Source organism: Hemibagrus wyckioides, linkage group LG15 (assembly GCF_019097595.1).
Source record: "Hemibagrus wyckioides isolate EC202008001 linkage group LG15, SWU_Hwy_1.0, whole genome shotgun sequence".
In the NCBI taxonomy this organism is placed as follows: Eukaryota; Metazoa; Chordata; class Actinopteri; order Siluriformes; family Bagridae; genus Hemibagrus; species Hemibagrus wyckioides.
This window is the reverse complement of record NC_080724.1, coordinates 19,710,001-19,730,000: the sequence shown is the minus strand read 5'-3', so window position 1 is coordinate 19,730,000 and position 20,000 is coordinate 19,710,001. Positions and strand designations below refer to the sequence as shown.

Genomic DNA, 20,000 nt, shown 5'->3' with positions numbered 1-20,000 from the left:
ACACACAGCACCCCAAGCCTGTCTTCCTGCTCTGATCTGGCTGTCTCTCTCCTCCTCTCCGGTGCTGCGCATCTGTAGTGGGCGTCGGCCACTGTGAGGCTTTGTGGGCGGAGTCCAATGGCCTTTCCTCTTCCATCTGAGCGGAAACACGACTGCCAAACCAAAAAAACTCACCACAGCCAAGGACACAGATGGGGAGGCTTTGTGGATTTCTTTCTTTTCTGTGAACCGATGTGGACTGAGCCTCTATGAAATTCTAAAGTTAGCGTGAAAGAGGATTTTGCTCCAGTTGTTTGTCAGACATTTCTGCTGCAAGGGTTTTAAATCCCGCACTGTGACGAAACACAAATCCGTCGAAAGACTAGGGCTCTGTCCCCAACGCTGGAATTGATCATTTGGTCATGTCCGAAACACAACACAATCCAGTACAACAGTTTTATATTTGCGTGTTCATGTGGTTTTAACCCATAATGCACTGTGATCATACTACTGAGAAAGTGTCGTGAAATATCGGGCAAGTTTATCAGGACCGGGGAGCGGCAAAGAAGTGAGGCTTTATCTAGCAGACATTTGGGACGGAGCCCCGGGGGTTGTTTCTTTTTTTTGTAGCATTGATTAATCACTGCACATGCAGCTTCTAAATCTGCACATACTTAAACATATCACTTTTACATTTTGCTGGCTTTTTAAACCTGTTGTTTTTACCTGAGGGTTAAGCCTTAAGTGTTTGTCAAGTGAGCCGTATGTAGCATCTCTCACGCACACACACTTTCATCAAAATAGTGATACTGATATAAATGGAAAAATAGACTATTTTGCAATAACAGAATCTCACACAGGTGTGTGTGTGTGTGTGAGACACTCATCCTGAGTAATTTCTCGTAAGTATCCCGTAATTTAATGTCGTAGTACTGTAATTACTGCTCCTTTATACACAGCCATCAACAATCACCTAAAACAAGTGTATTTAGAGATCTTCTAGAACCTTGACAAGATAGTGTTTTTTCCCCTTTAACGTTAGGTTCAGATGCAGTATTTCTGAACTAGATCTGATTCATCTTTTTCTTTCCCCCATGTACGGATTGTTTTTGAGTAAGTTTAGCTCACACGGAGCAGATATAGAGCAGGTATCCGGTCTCTCTCTCTCTCTCTCTCTCTCTCTCTCTCTCTGTCTCTGTCTGTCCCACCTCAGCCAATCACGTTACAGCTTGCTGTACTCCTTTATTAATATTCATGACCTGGTGCTAGAGCTTTCTTCTGGGTTCTGGCTGGAAGATAACGCTGCCATGTCAGATCCCGTCGCATTCCTGCATGGTTGCTGGCGCCTGTAGTAACGAAGCCTTCTGTAACCGTAGCAACAGAGCGTTTCGGGTTCGGCCTCAGCGCTAGGAGTATCTATCCATCTTTCCTTCCTTTTCATTACATCCTTTTTTTCCCCCTCAGTGAGCACAACAGACACATGTCCTTTTTTTGTTTTTGTTTCAGTAATATATGGATTTCTAACCCTGTGTGTGTGTCTTCCCATAGCTGAACATGATGCCAAACCTCACAGGACCAGTTGCATGACTTACACATCACCACTTTGATGGATGTGTGTGTGTGTGTGTGTGTGTGTTTGTCATGCCTTCTTCCATTATCCTCCCATCCATCATCCAACAGCCTCAGTACAGATCAGTACACACACACACACACACACAGGACACCTTCATCTCCTTCTGCTACACTGGATGATTGTCACTGTTTTTGTTTGCCCCCCCCCCCCAATTTCTTTTAAGTCATGTGATTTGTGACATTACCATGCACACAAGGGTACATCAGTCAGCGTGCGCTACACCATCACTGTGGGCGTGTCCCAAACCGCTTTCCCCCCAAATAAGGTCTCATGCCACGGTGCGTAGTTCAGACACTAGCCTGTTATTGTGACACTGTACAGACGGCAGTAAACGTCACAACTAACCCCTGATACTGACTCTCACACACTCTTAGTGCCCTTGGTGTAGCGCGCTCAGACCGGAGGACACGTGACCGGACATGTGGGCCCAGTGAAACTTTTACTGGACGTTTTAACGGTACGAGGCTTTTAATCAGGAAAAAAATTCAAAACGCTCCACTGAATAATCGACTAATCCCAAGCTCCACCCACACTCTGGAATCGGTTTCAGTATCACGAGCCCTCTAAAGGTTTCAGCGTCGAGTGAGCTTGGGAACGCCGTGTATCTAAAGACTTTGCGTTCGCAACGTGGGCGTGTCTTAAAGTACATGCCAATCAGCAACAATCGATCACGTTTCCACGGCGACGGTTTTCCTTTTGTCTGTTCGTGACACGTTTTATATATATATATATATATATATATATATATATATATATATATATATATTAAAGCATTGATGGTACTTGGGTACTTTTGTGTGTAAAGTGACACTAAAAATCTGTGTGTGTGTGGAAATCAGAGGTTTCATTATATTTTTAAACACCTTGTGAGTAGCAAGTTGGAGAACATGCTGAAATTGAAGTGTGTGTGTGTGTGTGAGAAAGATGCTGAATCTAGAGACAGTGCGGTACTTTACACATCTAGTCTTAGTTTACAGAAAATGAAAGTTCTTTTAGGATTTTAAATCTGATGGTGTTGGTACGGTGCTGAACACGGGCAGGGGGCGGCGCTATAGCTATTTTATTTTTTCCTTTGCAAGTATTTTTAATGATTCTGAGCGATTTCTGTTAAAGATGTGAACAATAATAGACTGTAAAGTAATCAGTGTGTATTTTGATACTTGAATATGATTCTGCTTTTATAGCTGCCTCTCTCTCTCTCTCTCCCTCTGTATATGTATGTAATGTATGTATGTAAGGGTTATGTTTCTTTCCTTAAATCTGCTCATGTACTTTATTTTTCCTCCCCCTCCAAGCTCAGTGTATCAGGGTGTGTGTGTGTGTGTGCGAGTGATAAGACAGAGTGAATCCTCACTACAGCATGAAAATGAGCAAGTGTAAATAATCTTGGGCTTCCAGTCTTTTCTTTTTATTATTATTATTATTATTATTATTGATTATTATTAATATTATTATTTTTCATAATCTGTACATCTAATAAATAAATGAAATCATTTACTCAAATTTGCTGCAGGTTTCTAAAATTGCTTGATGACCATCTGAAGTGAAAAATGTGTTATAACAGTCTTATTACTGTCCACTAAAATGTCCCACTGAGACAGACTTGGTTAGCAATAATGGAGGAGATGCAAGCTACACTACTGGGCTAAACAATAGTGTGTAGATACCATCATACCATACCATCAGACCATCATACCAACATGTGGGCGTTCCTGAAACAGTTCCAGCGTGACAATGCCTCTGTGCACAAAGCATAGAGCTCCATGAGGACATGGTGTGTGAAGGTTGGACTGGAAGAACTGGAGTGTCCTGCACACAGTAGGACATCAGTATCTGATCTCACTATAGCTCTTGTAGCTGAATGATCACTAATCCCCTCAGTGACGCTCTGACATCTAGCGGAAAAACCTTTCCAGAAGCTTATTATAACAGCTGCCCGGGAATAAATCTGGAATGAGATGTTTAGTAAAGACGTGTATCAGTTGTGCACATACTGTATACTGTGGCTATGTTTTTCTTATTGTGTACAGGGTCCTGCCATCTAGTGGACTCATCTGGAACTGCACAGCCTGTTTGACAATGAATTAAAATAATTGATTTATTTGTTCATTTATTCAACTTCATTAACTTTTTTGTCCTGGTTAAAACTCGGTTCATTTCAAATCAATCTGACTGTCTCAGGTGAGACATAAAGCTGTATGATAGGGCAGAGGATTATACAGAAAAACATATGTTTTACAAATATGGGTTTTTAATGCTGTAGGTGATCTGAATACATTTATAATGAGGAATATGAACATGTGGTCAGAAATAAAGGTGATGAACTGTACACTGTCACTCAGGAAACAAAGAAGAGTATGATTACACATCTCTCTCTCTCTCTCTCCTGGGAAAGATGTGCTGATTATGCTTTGCACATACACCAGGCATAACATTATAACCACCTGCCTAATATTGTGTTGGTGCCCCTTATGCTGCCTAAACAGCCCTGACCCGTCATGCACTGTATATTCTGACATCAGTACAGTAGCTTAAGTGCTTGGGGTCAACAGTCCACAGTAACTGAGAGTCTGGGAAAGAGGTAAAGAAGCGAGTGCAAGCAGGTTGGAATGGGTGGAGAAAGGTGCCGGGAAGGCTGTGTGATGGAGAGAATCAAGGGGAAGGTGTACAAGACAGTGGAGAGACCGGCCATGCTGTATGGTTTAGAGGCAGTGTCACTGAGGTTCTCTTTGGGAGTGACACGGTTGAACAGGATTAGGAACGAGTACATCGGAGGGACAGCTCATGTTGGACATTTGGGGGACAGAGTTAGGGAGGACAGATTAAGATGGTTTGGACATGTCCAGAGGAGGGAGAGTGAGTATATTGGTAGGAGAATGTTGGACATGGAGCTGCCAGGCTGGAGGCAAAGGGGAAGGCCAAAGAGGAGGTATATGGATGGAATAAATGAAGATAGGTGCAAGTGTTGAGGATGCAGAAGATAGGGATAGGTGGAGAGAGATGATTCGCTGTGGAGACCCATGAAGAGAAAAGACTGTGTATCTCTTATTATCCCTTTTTTAAAAGTCTAAGCCAATTTTATATTTGTCTGTGGTGTGCTAGTATAGATGGTGTATTACTAATGAGTTTTTGAGGGTTCATTTAGACCTATTTATTCATCAGCAGCAAAGGTGGAGTGGGATGGAGTCAAATTCCCAGCCTGAATCATTGTCCCAGTCCACCACCGACGGTGGATGCACTGTAATTATACATAGAGAAGTAGTTTCGAATGATGCTGTCAGCGTTATTAATTTCATCAAGACCAGACCCCCTGAACGCACGACTTTTCTCTGCGCTGTGAGAGGAGATGGGAGCGCCAAAAGGAAATTTGCATGTTTCTGACGGAGGAACGCATCAATCATCATCACTTGCTGCGAAGTTTACTGATGAGCAGTTGATGATGGCATATCTCTGCCACATATTTGGAAAATGACTTAATGACTTACATTTACAGCTTCAAGGCAGAAACAAGCACATTCCTCACTGCTGCTGCTATTAATATCTACAGTTGCATGTTACAGCTGGATATGTGGCCCAAACGCCTGGAGAAGGGAAATACTGACTCCTTTGAGACTTTGGATTCCACTGATTAGAATGCTATACTACAGTTATTCCATGTCTCAAGGAGCATATCTCTTTCATGAGAGGATTCTTTAAAAAAATATTTCCCAGACAAGAGTGCTCAGTTTGACTGGGTGATAAAATCCCTTCATTACAGCAGCACCTGCTGAGTCTGCTGAAGAGAAACAGTTTATTGAGATGACACCTGATTCCTCCAGGAGACTGAAGTTTGCATCACAGACACTAAGCGAGTTCTGGATTGGTGTGCAGAGGGATGGATGGATGGATAGATAGATAGATAGATAGATAGATAGATAGATAGATAGATAGATAGATAGATGGGTAGATAGATAGATGGGTAGATAGATAGATGGGTAGATTGATGGATAGATAGATGGATAGATAGAGGGATAGATAGAGGGATAGATAGATAGATAGATAGATAGATAGATGGGTAGATAGATGGGTAGATTGATGGATAGACATAGATAGATAGATAGATAGATAGATAGATAGATAGATAGATAGATAGATAGATAGATAGATAGATAGATGGATTGATGGATTGATGGATAGACACAGATACATAGATAGATAGATAGATAGATAGATAGATAGATAGATAGATAGATAGATAGATAGATAGATAGATAGATAGATGGGTAGATAGATAGATAGATAGATAGATAGATAGATAGATAGATAGATAGATAGATAGATGGATGGATGGATGGATGGATGGATGGATAGACAGGCAGATAGATAGATAGATAGATAGATAGATAGATAGATAGATAGATAGATAGATAGATAGATGGATGGATGGATGGATGGGGTACAGCGAATCACAGCCGAGGAGGCGGGGCTTGTCCACCTTATATGTTTAAATTTGAAAAGGAGCGCGAGCGTTAAGATTAAAAATAAATCCTGACGTATTAGCCAGGTATGTCAAAATACCTGGACACTAAAATATCTGGAGCTTTTCCTGTGTAATAATTACATTACTAATTTATTAATCTATAATGTAAGCGGCTAAAAAGACAGAAATACATTTTGACTGTTAGTGTAGGATATTTTGACCTAGCAAGTTATGCTAGCGTGAGCTAGGTAGCTAATTATACTGTAGTAGCCAGCGCGCGACACAGCTAATCTCACAACGAAAACACCTGATAATAACATGGTTTATTCTGTTTTTATGGTAATAATTATGTTTATGGTATTTAAATGTCAAAGGGTTTGTTAAGTTAGTGACTAATGCCGAGTTCACACCGCACGATTTTAGCCTCGATTTTCAGTCGCCGACTAGTTTTGCAATATCAAGGCAAATCGGAGCTCGTGCACGGGAATGACCAAAAACACAATTTGAAATATTTGGCACAGTGGACGAGGTGTGTAAGAGACTGAGTGAGAAAGTGCGAGACAAATGTTGACAATGATTTATTTTAGAGTGACCGTGAGGAAACCTTTACATTTTACACCCCGTTCTTTAAACCAAGGCGAGCTCGGCGGCGACTCTTTGCAGCGTGGACACCTCTCTGCTCTGACCGCAGCTGGGACTGCTGCTTGTTGAGGACAATAACTGCAGAACGATACGTGCTTTCACGTCTCCAAAAGTTCTGGAAAGTCTCCAATAACACCAGAAAAAAATCGCCTTTGACAAAAATAAATAAAGTCGCCAAGAGGGTTTGGAAAGTGTCCAGAATTAGAAAGAAAAGTCGCCAAGTTAGCAACACTGCTAACGTTAACGTACACTGTTGTTGCTAGGCAACGTCACACTGTTAGCTAAATATTTAATGTAGATTAGAAGATGCTGTGTAGCATGAAAACGAGTGGACTTTAAACCGGACATTTTCTGTCTGCAGTATGACCTCTGGATATTAGTTTTAATGTTCGACTCAGTATGATCGTAACTCAGTGGTTTTCATATCAGATGACCGGTGAGGTGGACAGTTAGGGTACATGGAGAGCTGGGATTGAATAGATAGATTGAGGACAATGAAAAATGTAAGAGACCAATGCAAGATAATCAGTTTCTTATGTTTTTTGTTCTTCCAGGTTCATGTATTGGTGAGATGAACAGTTTTGTTTAATATTTTTGTGAACTGCTGACAATATTTCTCCTAAATTCTCCTAAAATAACTATTGTTATTTAGAGTGTATATTTTTAAAGGAAATGACTACACATCAAAATAACCCAAGATCATGCAATATTTGCAGAGCTTTAATAACTCAAATAAAACAAATTGCAAATCATTTGTAAACAAATTGTGCTAAATAACATTAAGAAATCAGTATTTGGTGGAATAACCCCGATTTGCATGCGTTTTGGCTCCATGCTCTCCACCAGTTTTTCACATTGCTGTTGGGGAACTTTATACCACTCTTCAAGCACAGCTCAGCTTTGCTTGATGGTTTGTGACCATCCATCTTCCTCTTGATGACATTCCAGAGGTTTTCAATAGGGTTCAAATCTGTGCTGGAGGCATAAAAAATGATCTACTTTAGGTATTTGTGCTGCACAGAAAATTAGCACCAGGAATGTAAATATTTTCATTTGTTTATTAACTAAGGGTGGTTGTTTATGCATGAAAGACAATTATTAAAGTAATGATCAACATTTTTCATATAATTACATGTTAAGTTTGCTGCAGGCTATATTACAAAATAGTGATTCACACACACACACGGTTCATAAAAGCTTTTTGCTTTTCTAAACCCCTGCATTTTGGTGGATGTCTCTCTGACAAAAGTGATTTATTTTACATTTTCAGCTACAGCGGTTAGTTTGAAATTAAAGTTTGTTTAACAATGGAAATTGAGTCTCGCATCATTTACATTTTATTCACACACAAAACGTTAATGGTGAACATTTTTGACTTTATAAAATGAAGTCTCTGTGATCGGCTTCTATTAAACAATAAAGAAAGTAAGACATCTTTTTTATATCCATAGCTTACTATTCTTTTTGACAGAATTGATCATTATAATCAATTTAATTATTTCCGGTATTTTGTATCTCCATAGACCCTAAATGCAATCAAAACATTTGCCCCCCGACCCCCCCCCCCCCCCCCTTTTGTGTCCCCCACACTTTTCAAACCAAAGGTACACCCATGCTCTGGCCCCATCCCAATGCGGCGTGACGATGTACTTTATACAGCAGGTTATGGTTACCAGCATTTCCATGCACAGTACTGTAACACACATACACCAAGGAGGTTATATATTTGTATTGTATACAGTGTTTATGACTGTTTATGAGCGTATAAACCGGTGACATGCAGGTGAAAATAATTGCGTAAAAAAATGGCCGCCAGAGTGTTTAAGCTTTTCTGTGTGTTTTTGTTGTGTTAACGACCAGAGTGTTAACTTTCATCTAACATGAATCAATTTTTATTAAATCCAGAAGGAAAAAATCAAAGAAAGACAATGATGACAATCTCAGACCTACACCCTTTCACCATGCCCAAGTACCTGGCACATTACAGGGTACTAGAAAAAGAGTGGGGAAAACAGGTTAGAAAACACACACAAACCTGTAATCTGTTCATCTAACAGAGTAAGACGTGTCTAACAATCTGTTTAATCTCAGGAACGGAGAAGGCAGCGCACCCTGAAAGTTCATCAGAAGGGGCTTCCACCCGTACAGAACAGGCGCAGGATTCTGATGCATGAACTCGAGGAGGCAGCGAGGAATGACATGTTAAATGATATTGAAAAAGTTCACACTTCCTCTAAGCCAGACAAGACACTTGAATGGGGTGAGCAAATGCAGTCATGAAAACTGCTGCTGAGAAAGTGTTTAGCTTGTGACTTGTTTCAAAAGACTTATTTTGTGATCATTTAAATGGGTCCTGTATATTTATTAGCACCATAGAGGTTTCTATTCCTGACAGGACACATTAGGTCCAGTACTTAAAGGGCCACATGTTTCTGTATTATTGAGGTTGGGACCAGTGATGCCAGTAAAATAATGAATAGACTAGGGTTGGGATTAAACCAGTGACACCAGTAAAATAGTAAAATAATGAATAGACGCAGGACTTGGATTAAGTGTTGGTCTGTTTTGTCTTGTTTTTCTCTCAGACTGTCGCCACATTGGATCTTGCCAAGAGTTTGTGGAGAAACAGAGAGAGATATCTCGACTCATGGTGAGGGATCGAGTAGGCTTTAATTTATCATGTGAAGTAAATGCACTGGAAAAAAATCGTACACCATCGTACTAATCAGCCGTCCTGTGAAAGCCTTCAAGACTATTTTATTTCCAATCTGAAATATTTACACCGTCTTAATTTTCTCATTTAAGATGATTCATAATCTTCTAAGTGGTTAAATCTATTCTGGAGAGAGTGTAACACTAACCCAGTTTGATCTGAAATACTTTTCTGAGTCCACATCCGGACTGCGAGGTCACCAGTTGATGACCCCTCGCTGTAGACGTTAGATGTCCTGCTTGTGTGTTGATGATCTAAAATCTCAGTTTCTCTCTCACACCCTCACCAGTTGACCGACGCAAAATAGCCTCTACATTCTAATTTCTCTTACTGGTGTTGAGCTGGTCATCTTCTCATGCCCTCTCTCTCTCTCTCTCTCTCTCTCTGTCCTCAGTACTCTAAGGCAGTGGTAGAACAGAGAATCAAGGATCTCCAAGAGTGGAAAATCAGAGAAGACGCAGAGTGTGTCGATGAGGAAGTCTTTCTGAATTATATGGAGGAGGAAATAAACAAAATGACAATGGCTATAAACACGTATGGCTCTGACCTCTAGTTTTACTGGAATACTGTACTTAAATATATTAAGATTGTTTGGTTGTAACTGTGTATTAAAATTCAGCTGCTTATTAAAAGTAACGAAAGAATGAATAAATGTTTATTACCACTGAACATTCATTTCTTTCATGGTGTAGGGCTGAAGAATACAAGACGACCATGAAGACACTAACAGAGCAGATCAAAGAGAAAAAGCAGGAAATTAAGAAAATGAAGAGGTAAGTTGCTAAGAGAACAGAGACACTATAAGCATACGTCAAACCGACAGATACAGCATCAGGTCTAATCAGCTAAAAGAGAAAACAGGCATGAAAACGTTTCAGGATCCTGTAACCAGTTCCCCGAGATATTCATAACCTGACCAAAAAAAATTGATTATTTGAAATTTGTGTCGATTAGAAACAATATTCAGTGAAAGAACATTTTTACACACAACCCCTGCGCCTTCTTAACTGCACGATGCAACCTCTGCCCAGGAACATTGCCAAGTTCCAGGAAATGATGGACCTTGAAAAGGAGTGTGAGGAGATACTCTGGAGCCTCTCACCCCCTGAGTGGCAGAAGCAGCAGGAAGCCAGGAAGCAGATCGCTGAGAAGATCAAGGCTTCCTCCCAAACACCTAGCCGACGATCTAGCCTGCGTATGTCGGCACACACGACCTCATCACTGTGACAGAAACAAGAGTGACACATTCTGTAGATGAACCACTTAAGCACTACAATATCAGGGGGCTTTCACACGATCCGGTTTTTCTCTACTGCCAGTGCACCATTTCTGTGTAGTCCTGTGGGAAGTGGCAGCATGGCACGGGAACGTGCTAGTCAATTTTCTTCATAGTGGAGCCTCTGATATTGAAAAAAATGAAAGTCAGAAAAAGATATGATAGTGATGAGCAATTTACCTTCTCAATTTGGGGATAAGTGAGGATATTAGTAAGCAGAAAATATGGGGAGATTTTGAATAAAATATATTTTGTGTGAAAGCTTCCTAATAACATCCCAAAACGGATCAGTCCTGACTTAAAATTTAAGCTTTTGGATATTTTCTGGAAGTTTCTTGGTCATAATCATTCGCAGGTCCTGGAAGAAGGGGCAGTGTTGTGCTTCCCCCCATAGGGACTACCTCGTCCAAGGTCTCTGTGCAAAGCAACAAAAGGTAAGTGACGAATGATCCAAGAAATCACACACCAAACACAAATGTTCCAAATAAGGGAGCTGCCATATTTCCTCCTTAAACTGTTGATACGGTAATGCCATGTCATATCATGAGGATCATCTGCACTCATTTTCTGTGTCTCGTCTTTATGATGTTGTTTATCTCCAGCAGGAAGAAGACTGAAAAACTGGAGCAGGGGATCGTGGGAAACCTGGAGATCTATGAGGTCTGATTCCAGCAATGTCTCTTCATCTTATCTTCTCTTATCAGGGCTATTTTGCTTTACAAAAATTCATGAAGTACCTCAGCTGCTGGTTATTATGAGGTTTATTTGCAGTCCTGACTTTGTTAACGAGTAATTAAGTAAAAAAAAAAAAAACATGAATAAATGTGAATGCTAATCTGTAGGCATTCACCTGTCTGGGGTGTGTTTATTTATTTATTTATTTTTTACAGTAATGATGTAACCTGTACATGACACACATTACCAAGGTCTGGCCACACCCCTAGACTGGATTTAGTTTCTAACAGTTTGAATTCCGTGCTGATGATTTTATTGTATGGCTATACAACACTCTAACTGTCCAAATTAGGAATGTTTAGCCTCGCTAATTGCAGCTCTGGTCAGTTACACAATGTAAATACTTCTTATATGTTTCTTGTTGAAAATGTAAGTATTTTCTGATCATTTACAAGATGGCGTGTGGTGTGTGTGTGTGTGTGTGTGTGCAGAAGCCTCAGATATATTTCACCGACTCTACACAGCTACTGAACATCATGTTGGACATGCAGGCTGAAACAAATCGCCTCTTAGAGGAAAAGGAAAAGGTCGAGTATTTAGTGGAGTTCGGCAAGAAATGGCAGGGGGGACCGGTCAAGAAAATGTGAGTGGCACTACCAAACAAACCTCTTAATAGAAGATTAATAAAAGGATTAATGCAGTTTTATTCAGCTTCAATTCTACACACTGCATCTGTAGTGTGTGTGTGTGTAAATACTGTGACCAAGACCTGAAACAAATCAAATTAGTTTCATTTAAAATGACGATTGTCTCGATGCACACGTCTGTAGTAAACTCTCTGATCTCACATTTTAACCTCTGAGATGTTTGTGTACATGCAGGAAGGAGGAGAACGATCAGTGTAAAAAGCAGCTCAAGTCCCTGGTGGAAACCCTCTCTGAGAAGAAAGAGACTGCAGAAGAGCTAGAGGAGAAATTAGAGTGTTTTAAGAGGAGAGGTGTTCTTCAGGAAAATGTAAAAACACACACACACATGTACAGTCAATTTCAGTTTTTGCCCTCAGCTTGATTGATGTAAAACCACCAGAGGGCACTGCTTAACACCTTTTGTCTTTTTCTTCTGACTCCTGTCCACTCAGAAAGAAGTTCTGAAGCAGGTGTGTGAGAAGATAGAGCAGGTGTACATCGAGATACCGGATGCTAACCCGGGCATTCAGAAGGCAAGCGCGATGGTCACCGCCATTGAGAATTTTGTGTCTGAAGCGTTGGAGGAGCTCAGTAAGCTTCCAGTGAAGGAGCTGAAAAAGATGAAGACGGAGTACAAACTGGAGAAGATCGCCAGGTTAGAACATGCAGGAAAACAAACGTACACTTGTTTAAACACACAGTTACTCAGGTACACGTCATATTGGGGCACTTTACATGTTTACGGCCACTGAGTCTTTTGCTCAGCCCCAATCTCCCCCATTTAACCCCAGCACTAGAAACAGAACTCCACTGGACCACATCTGACCTGATCATATTCTGCTTTCTGGAACTGATTGTATTCCTGCAGCCACATGTGAATGAATGTAATTTACGAATTAATAAATCATGGCAGCAGCCATCTTTCACTACTTATTAGCTACACGATCCTTGTAGGTCAAAACAAAAGCATCAGCAGACATGCCCCTCTGCAATTTTTTTGTCTGAATAATGAATACCTTTGCTTTAATGTACAGTCGTACAAGTTCCAGATCTGGGGTTGTATATATGACACTGATATCGAACATGATGCTCTGTAATGATGTAGAATCTCTAACACTGTCCATATAAATCACACACAGCTCTGTAATGGCTGAAAGCCAGTTTAAACCTTGATGTGTGCATGGTCTTACTGTTTGTCTTACTCTCCATTGCTCCAGGGGCAAAAGAGAGAAAACCCTGCAGGCGATGATGAGGAGACAGCAGCGAGAAGCAATGAGGGAACAGCGGGCTCTGCAACCTGTAAGTTCTACCTAATAACACACACTAGTCAGCTACATACAACAGAACTTCCTGTCTAAAAATGTAAGAGAGCCCCTGCTGCAATTTGTAGCTCTTGGAACATCAGGCAAAGTGAGATTTTAAGTCTTTTTGTAATTTCAGGTGAAAAAGAAAGAAATGTTTCGGTCCTACCTGGTGAAGCCGCTCACAGTGGAAGAGAGGAAACCAGGAAATGGGAAGAGCAAGAGAGAGAGCTTTTCATGTAACTGTGTTCTGTAAGATCCAGAAATGCTCCATTATTTTCTGATTATTTCTTTATTTTAACCCTTGTGCACTGTTTAAATCCAACCCTAATTTTATGTTTTGGGATGAAAACATCCAATAAAATAAACTCTGTTAAAATATATCAGATGAATATCAACCTCAGTTCTGATCAAAACTACTAAATGTAAAAAAAAAAAAATTCCAATTTTAATTTAATTGCCAAGTTTATCAATGACGTCACTGATTTGGGAGAAAAAACACGAACAAAATGACTGATTTTAATATAAAAAGTGATTGAGGGCTACCCTTTAGATAGGCCTGTGCAAAGAAAGCATAGTTTCTGGCTTTTTTATATGGAGTTATATGGAGTATATCAGCATATTATAGTGTGTGTGTGTGTGTGTGTGTGTGTGTGTGTGTGTGTGAGAAAGTGAGAGAGAGACCTTTGTGCACTAACCTTGATGTGTCTGAGAAAATCAAAATATGTACCTCAGCTACATGGAGTACATGTATATGTACAAGTAAGTGTATTTATACAAGTAGGTAAGTGGATTTAAACACTTGCATGTCGTCCTGCTGGTCATTTGATGGTGAGAAGAGCAGCAAGCACCATGAGGAAAGGCTTCACTTGTGCAAAATTTTTTGGAAATGATTATGCAGCCTGACCCCTCCAGCGAGCTGCAGGATATATCCCCCTGACACCACAGACTCAGGAGAGTCAGATCCTGATTTTGTTGTGGCACCCTCATTATCCTCTCCAGCTTTTTCCACTGAAGGCGAGGAGGATTCAGAGGATCCTGGATCCGGGTGGATTGGGAGAAACGGCAGTGGTCGTGCAGTTTTCAGAGCCACCATGTCCCTCTCAATCAGCAGAGCTCTTGGCTTTGACGACAAGCTTCAGAGACCAGCTGGTCATAGAGAGGACAAGCTTGTCCCCATCAGATCCCTGTGGGAAATGTGGACGCATCGCCTTCCCCTCCTATTCAACCCCGGCAAAGATGTCACAGTGGATGTGTAGCTTGTGCCATTCAAAGGGTGATGAATAGTAGCTCTGAATTCTAACTATTTTCCGTCATGCCTTCTAACTTCTTTATTAGACTCAATGTTTGAACGTAAATCAGTCCAATAACAGGCTGTAAGCAAGATCTATGCATGTATGAGTCAACTCCCTTTAGATCTACTCAAAAATAGGTGGGGGACAGACTTAGGTAAGCTAATCTCAGAGGAAGTCTGGCACAAAATAATACACACTCAGCATCCGTCTGCCTCAGACATGCCGTAATACAATTTAAAATTGTACACATTGGTCTAAGGTCAGAGTCTCTGAGATTGAAGCTGACATAGATCCCACATGTGATAGATGCAGGCAGGCTCCCGCAACTCTGCTGTAACTCAGCAATATTTCGGAGACCTTCTCTGGTAGAGCCACCTCCGCTTATTGCATTGTTTGGTGTGCCCCTGGAAAACACTAGCGTTAGCAAAAGGAAAATGAAAATCTTCTGTTTTCATCTGTCTAGGAGACTGATATTGATTAAATGGAACGACCCTATTCCACCGACATTTAGCCACTGGATAAGGGAAGTCATGTTGGAGAAAATTTGGTATACAGTTAGAAGGCCTACTGGGGCATTTTATAAAATCTGGCAACCTTTGTTGAAGGAATGAAAGCAGGCAATATGGTATTGTAAAAGTTGTATGGTGTTGTTATTAATACTTCCTGACATTGTACCAGACATACATGCTTTATTTCAGAATAAACACTGGTGGCAAAGAAAAACTGAAATTGTCCTTCACTTCCTCACACTATGCTGGGGGGGGAAATGATTCAATATTGTACTAGATGTAGATATTACACTTTTTTGCACAGCTACATGTGACTACATTGTTTTTTACCCGGGGTTATGAAGCACAGGGTTAGCAGGGTTACCCTGCATTGCGGTGCTAATTTTGTTCAGTGTGAACAATTGATATTGAACGGCGAGGCTCACGTCAGGTCAGTAACAGAGATGGTATCCAGAGATGGACCAGCTCTGGGTTCTGCTTCGTGAGGATTTGGGTATTCAAAGCAATGATGCCAACCCTATGTGGACTTTGAGGACAACAACAACCTCCTAATTAATACACACACTAACATTCTACACATGCTGAATCTGCATCACACTGTACACTGTACATAACTGCAGAAAGGACATTGTTCATATCACACTCTCCGGTGTTTAGAATCATTTATAATCATACTCTCTGGTGTCACCCAAATGAGGATGAGATTCCCTTTGAGTCTCAAGGTTTCTTCCTCATATCATCTAAGGGAGTTTTTCCTCGCCACAGTCATCTCAGGCTTGCTCATTAGGGATGATTTTGTCTAACATCTAGGACTTTTTGCACTAAGTTTTCTGTTTCTTATGTTCTGTAAAGCTGCTTTGAGACAATGTCCATTGTTAAAAGCACTATACAAATAAAACTATTATTGAATTAACAGGAAACGTGTGTCATTTAAACAGGTCGCCTGCTGTTCGCCCAATCGGTGACGGTGACACCACTAATATGCAAATAAGAACGTTAACCCGGGTTTTAGGCACGTACAGTGTGAAACGGCTGTTAACGAATACCCAGGATTAACAGTGAACCCCAGGTACAGTATGAGCAGTGCGAAACGTCATTACGGATAACCCAGGATTACGTTTATCTGGGGTTTAGGATGACCCTGGGGTAACAATTTCAAGTGTGAAAAGCCCTAGAGAGAATCAATAACCAGGAGAAATGTCATCAAGTGTGTGTGTGTGACTTGAAAATACGGTGAAGAACTAACTGTAACAGATGCTGTACTTTATTTAAAGTTGCGCAATGTAATGATGCATTAATTAAAAGCCAGTGAGTTCAGTACCTCTTAATAAAATAAAATAAAATGAAATCGTAAACGAGCGATTCAGGCACTCGTATAGCGAGCTAAAAACGTCACTATCGTGCGCCGCTGGTTCTTCGAGGCCTCCCAATGAAAGTTGAACGCGGGGTTTATTTAGCGCGCGTCGCCTCACAGACACAAAAACAAACAAACAAAACAAACTAAAATGTCCTCAAATTGTAGGGAAAACGATCCATAATGCGGGGTTTATTTCAGCTGCTGTCCTACTTTATTTATCATTAAAACGCCGACGAGAGGGGGGGATTCCGCTGACAGTTAGCTTAGCATGCTAGGCTTTGTTTATGTTTTCTTTTTGTTTTTGAAGTAGTTGATCATTTGCAATTTAATCAAATGTGCATTACGGAAGAGGTCATTACTTATTATTATCATTAGTGTTAGTATTATTATTGTGTTATGTACCCAAACAGGGTGATTTTGTGTTAGGAAACAGTTTATTTATTGGTGCCGAATGCTCTAGTCGAAATGGAAAGAGAAAGTGAATCGTAAAGAGTCCGCCTCGCTTTAGTTTTGTTTTCCTGATCAGAGAGGAGGAAGAGATCGGAGACCTGGTGAGGATTACCAGGAATACAGCGAGAACTTTTCAGATGATCTGACTCTGGCATGCCTTTAACTGTCTCAGTTAAAAAAATCAACCAGCTTGAAGATCATCATTAAAGGATGAAAAAGTGAGTTCCTAACGCTTCTGTAGTGGAATGATGTGGAACTGCTGGGATAGAGCCACTCTAATGGGAATGCTTTACTCTAGATCTTCGAGTGTGTCTGTGGGAAATTGTGCCACGTTAGAGCATTAGTGAGATCAGGTGCTGATGTAAGAGAAAGAAAGAGAGAGTGAGGGAGGGAGAAAAGGAGAGGAAAAAAGAGGGAGAGAAAATGACAGAAAGAGGGAGTAAAGGAGAGAGTGAGAGAAAGAAGAAAGAAAGAGAGGGAGAGAGAAAGAGAGGGAGGGAGAATGACAAAGAGGGAGTAAAGGAGAGAGAGAGGGAGAGAAAGAAATAGAGGGAGGGAGAAAATGAAAGAGAAGAAAAAGAGAGGGAGAGAAATAAATAAATAAAGACAGAGAAAGTAAGAAAGAGGGAGAGAGAATGACAGAGAGCGTGAGAGTAAGAAAGAGAGGGAGGGAGAAAAGGAGAGAGAGAGAAAGAAAGAAAGAAAGAAAGAGGGAGGGAGAGAATGAAAAGAGAGAAAGAAAGAAGGAGGGTGAGAGAATGACAGAAAGAGAGAGAAAAGGAGAGAGAGAGAAAGAAAGGGAGAGAAAGAGAGACAATGGCAGAGAGAGAGAAAGTTAGAAAGAAAGTAGGAAAGAGAGAGAGAGGAATGAATGGGAGTCCACAAGTTATGGTCAAAAGTATGTGTACACTGACCATCACATCTTTGTGTGTGTGATTAACGTCCTGTTGCAGATATATTCCCTCTTTTCCCCCACTCTTCTTCTGGTAAGGCTTTCGACCACATGTTGGAGCGTCACTGTGGGGATTAGTGATCATTCAGCTACAAGAGCATTAGTGAGATCAGACTCTGAGGAGGTCTGGGGTTCAGTCAGTGTTCCAGTTCATCCCAGAGGTATTCAGTAGGGTAGAGTCAGAGTCAGAGCTCAGTGCAGGACATTTACATTTCTGGCATTTGGCAGAGGCTCTTATGCAGAGTGACGTACAAAAGTGCTTTGAAGTCTCTCTAGTTTAAGTGTTTCAGGAAGAGGTAGGTCTTCATCTGTCGTTTGAAGATGGTCAGTGATTTGGCTGTAAGGACATCTAGGGGAAGTTCATCCCACCACCTCGGTGACAGAACAGATAAGAGTCTAGATGTATACCTGCCTCTTACCCTGAGAGATGGAGAGGTCAGTCGAGCAATGCTAGTGGATCTGAGGGAGCAAGGTGCAGTGTGAGGAGTAATAAGAAGCTTTGAGGTCCGATGGTGCCGGTCCATTCTTGGCTTTGTAGGCAAGCGTCAGTGTTTTGAATCTGATGCAGCTACAGGAAGCAGTGGAGAAGAGCAGGAGTGTGGTGGTGTGGGAGAACTCAAGTCATGCAGCTGCATTTTGAATCATTTGCAGAGGATGGATTGCGTTCAGAAGTAGACCTGATTGTAGAGAGTTGCAGAAATCTAGTCTTGAAATGACCAGAGACTGAACAAGCACCTGAGTAGCCCGTGAGGATAGAAATGGTCGAATCCTTCTGAGGTTGTACAGAAGAAACCGACATGAGCGTGTCACATTAGCAACATGGGAGGAAAAAGACAGTTAAATGTCCATGGTTACCCCAGGGTTGCGAGCAGTGGCCGAAGAGAAGATCATGGAGTTGTTCAGAGATATCACAGGATCCTGGGCTGGGGATAAATCACCTGGGATGTCCAGCAGTTCAGTTTTGCTGGGATTGAGTTTCAGCTGATTAGCTGAGAAGAATCTTGTGGACTGTGTCGAACACTGCAGAAAGGTCCAGGAGGATGAGGGCAGATGACGGCTTTGGCTGATCTAGCAGCATGTAGTTTCTCGAGATATTGGAAGTTGTTCTGCGAGAGATAGAGAAGAGAGAGTTGATTATAAACAATGTGTTGGAAGAAAAGAGAGAAGTGATACCGGTCTGTAGGACACTCGAGTTCTTCCACTCCAACCGTAACACACCATGTCTTCATGGAAATCTGCGCTTTGTGTACAGCAGCATTGTCACACTGGAACTGGAAGGAGCGTTCCCAAAACTATTGCCACTTTTGGAAGTGGAGAATTGTTTGAAATGTCTTTCTGTGCTGTAGCATTAACATTAACCTTCACTAGAACTAAGGGGTCTAGACCAAACCCCTGAAAAACTGCCCCAGACTCTACTGCTAGAACTATGTACTCTGGCTGAATCCAGATTCATCTATCAGACTGCCAGAGAACTTAATTAATCCAGAGAACATGTTTCTACTGCTCCAGAGTCCAGTGTTGACATGCTTTACACCTCTCAGGCTGACTCGCTGCATCGTGTTCAGTAGCTCAGACATGAAAACCCATTTCATCAAGCTCCTGATGCACACGTCTTGTGCTGATGTTGCTTCCAGAGGCAGATCATCGCTACTCTGTGATGAGTTTCATAGAATTAGGTGATTTTTATGCACAGGGCAGAAATTTCACATGCTGATTTGTTGCAATGTTGGCAACCTGTAACGTGTACAAAGTTCCTGAGCTCTTCAGCATGAATCGGTCTTGTCTACAGAGATCGTTTGGTTATTTGTTATGGGAATTGAACCGGTATTAAGGTCTCGTCTGATCGGCATTTTCACAGGAGTTCACCTGCAGCCATGATGAAGAGGAGTCTCAACGCAGCAGATGAGGCACCAAAGTGGAAGAAGGCCAAACGAGACGAGGCCAGCTCTGATGAAGATGACGAATCATCACAGAGAACCACAAGCCATGGTGAGTCCTGAATGAAAGATCATGTTATCTTTCAATAACACGCAGCTATGACCATGCATCTAACATCCAAGGGTTTACGTTAAA

General features: G+C 41.2%; 3 protein-coding genes across 11 annotated transcripts in view; all 3 read left to right on the top strand.

Annotated features, from left to right (window-relative positions):
• LOC131365611 (ankyrin repeat and SAM domain-containing protein 1A) overlaps positions 1-3,115 on the top strand; it is a 58,342-nt gene extending 55,227 nt beyond the window's left edge. For 6 of the 8 annotated variants that reach the window (XM_058409302.1, XM_058409297.1, XM_058409301.1 and 3 more), the window contains one exon: positions 1-3,115. This exon is cut by the window's left edge and continues 260 nt beyond it. Coding sequence is in view for 2 of the 8 variants with exons in the window: in XM_058409298.1 (XP_058265281.1) it covers positions 79-97 (19 nt within the window). In the remaining 6 variants the exon portion in view is untranslated. The other 2 variants (XM_058409300.1, XM_058409298.1) reach the window with 2 other exon arrangements.
• A 3,685-nt stretch (positions 3,116-6,800) lies between these two features.
• LOC131365644 (nexilin-like) lies at positions 6,801-15,367 on the top strand. Of its 2 annotated transcripts, none has more exons than XM_058409369.1 (14): positions 6,801-7,216; positions 8,619-8,728; positions 8,805-8,973; positions 9,299-9,363; positions 9,821-9,960; positions 10,119-10,199; positions 10,458-10,621; positions 11,058-11,136; positions 11,308-11,362; positions 11,869-12,020; positions 12,259-12,391; positions 12,516-12,718; positions 13,281-13,362; positions 13,504-15,367. In XM_058409369.1, the coding sequence occupies exons 2-14, from the start codon at positions 8,642-8,644 to the stop codon at positions 13,618-13,620; spliced, it is 1,527 nt and encodes a 508-aa protein (XP_058265352.1). In that variant the 5' UTR covers positions 6,801-7,216; positions 8,619-8,641; the 3' UTR covers positions 13,621-15,367. The 2 variants fall into 2 exon arrangements, with proteins under 2 accessions (XP_058265352.1, XP_058265351.1); XM_058409368.1 differs by having other exon boundaries at positions 6,804-7,216; positions 11,305-11,362.
• Positions 15,368-16,570: 1,203 nt separating this feature from the next.
• Positions 16,571-20,000, top strand: part of cmtr1 (cap methyltransferase 1) — a 17,851-nt gene continuing 14,421 nt past the window's right edge. The window contains exons 1-2 of the mRNA XM_058410347.1: positions 16,571-17,193; positions 19,786-19,916. Of these exons, the coding sequence (XP_058266330.1) occupies positions 17,186-17,193; positions 19,786-19,916 (139 nt within the window). The 5' untranslated portion in view covers positions 16,571-17,185. The remainder of the gene's footprint in view (positions 17,194-19,785; positions 19,917-20,000) is intronic.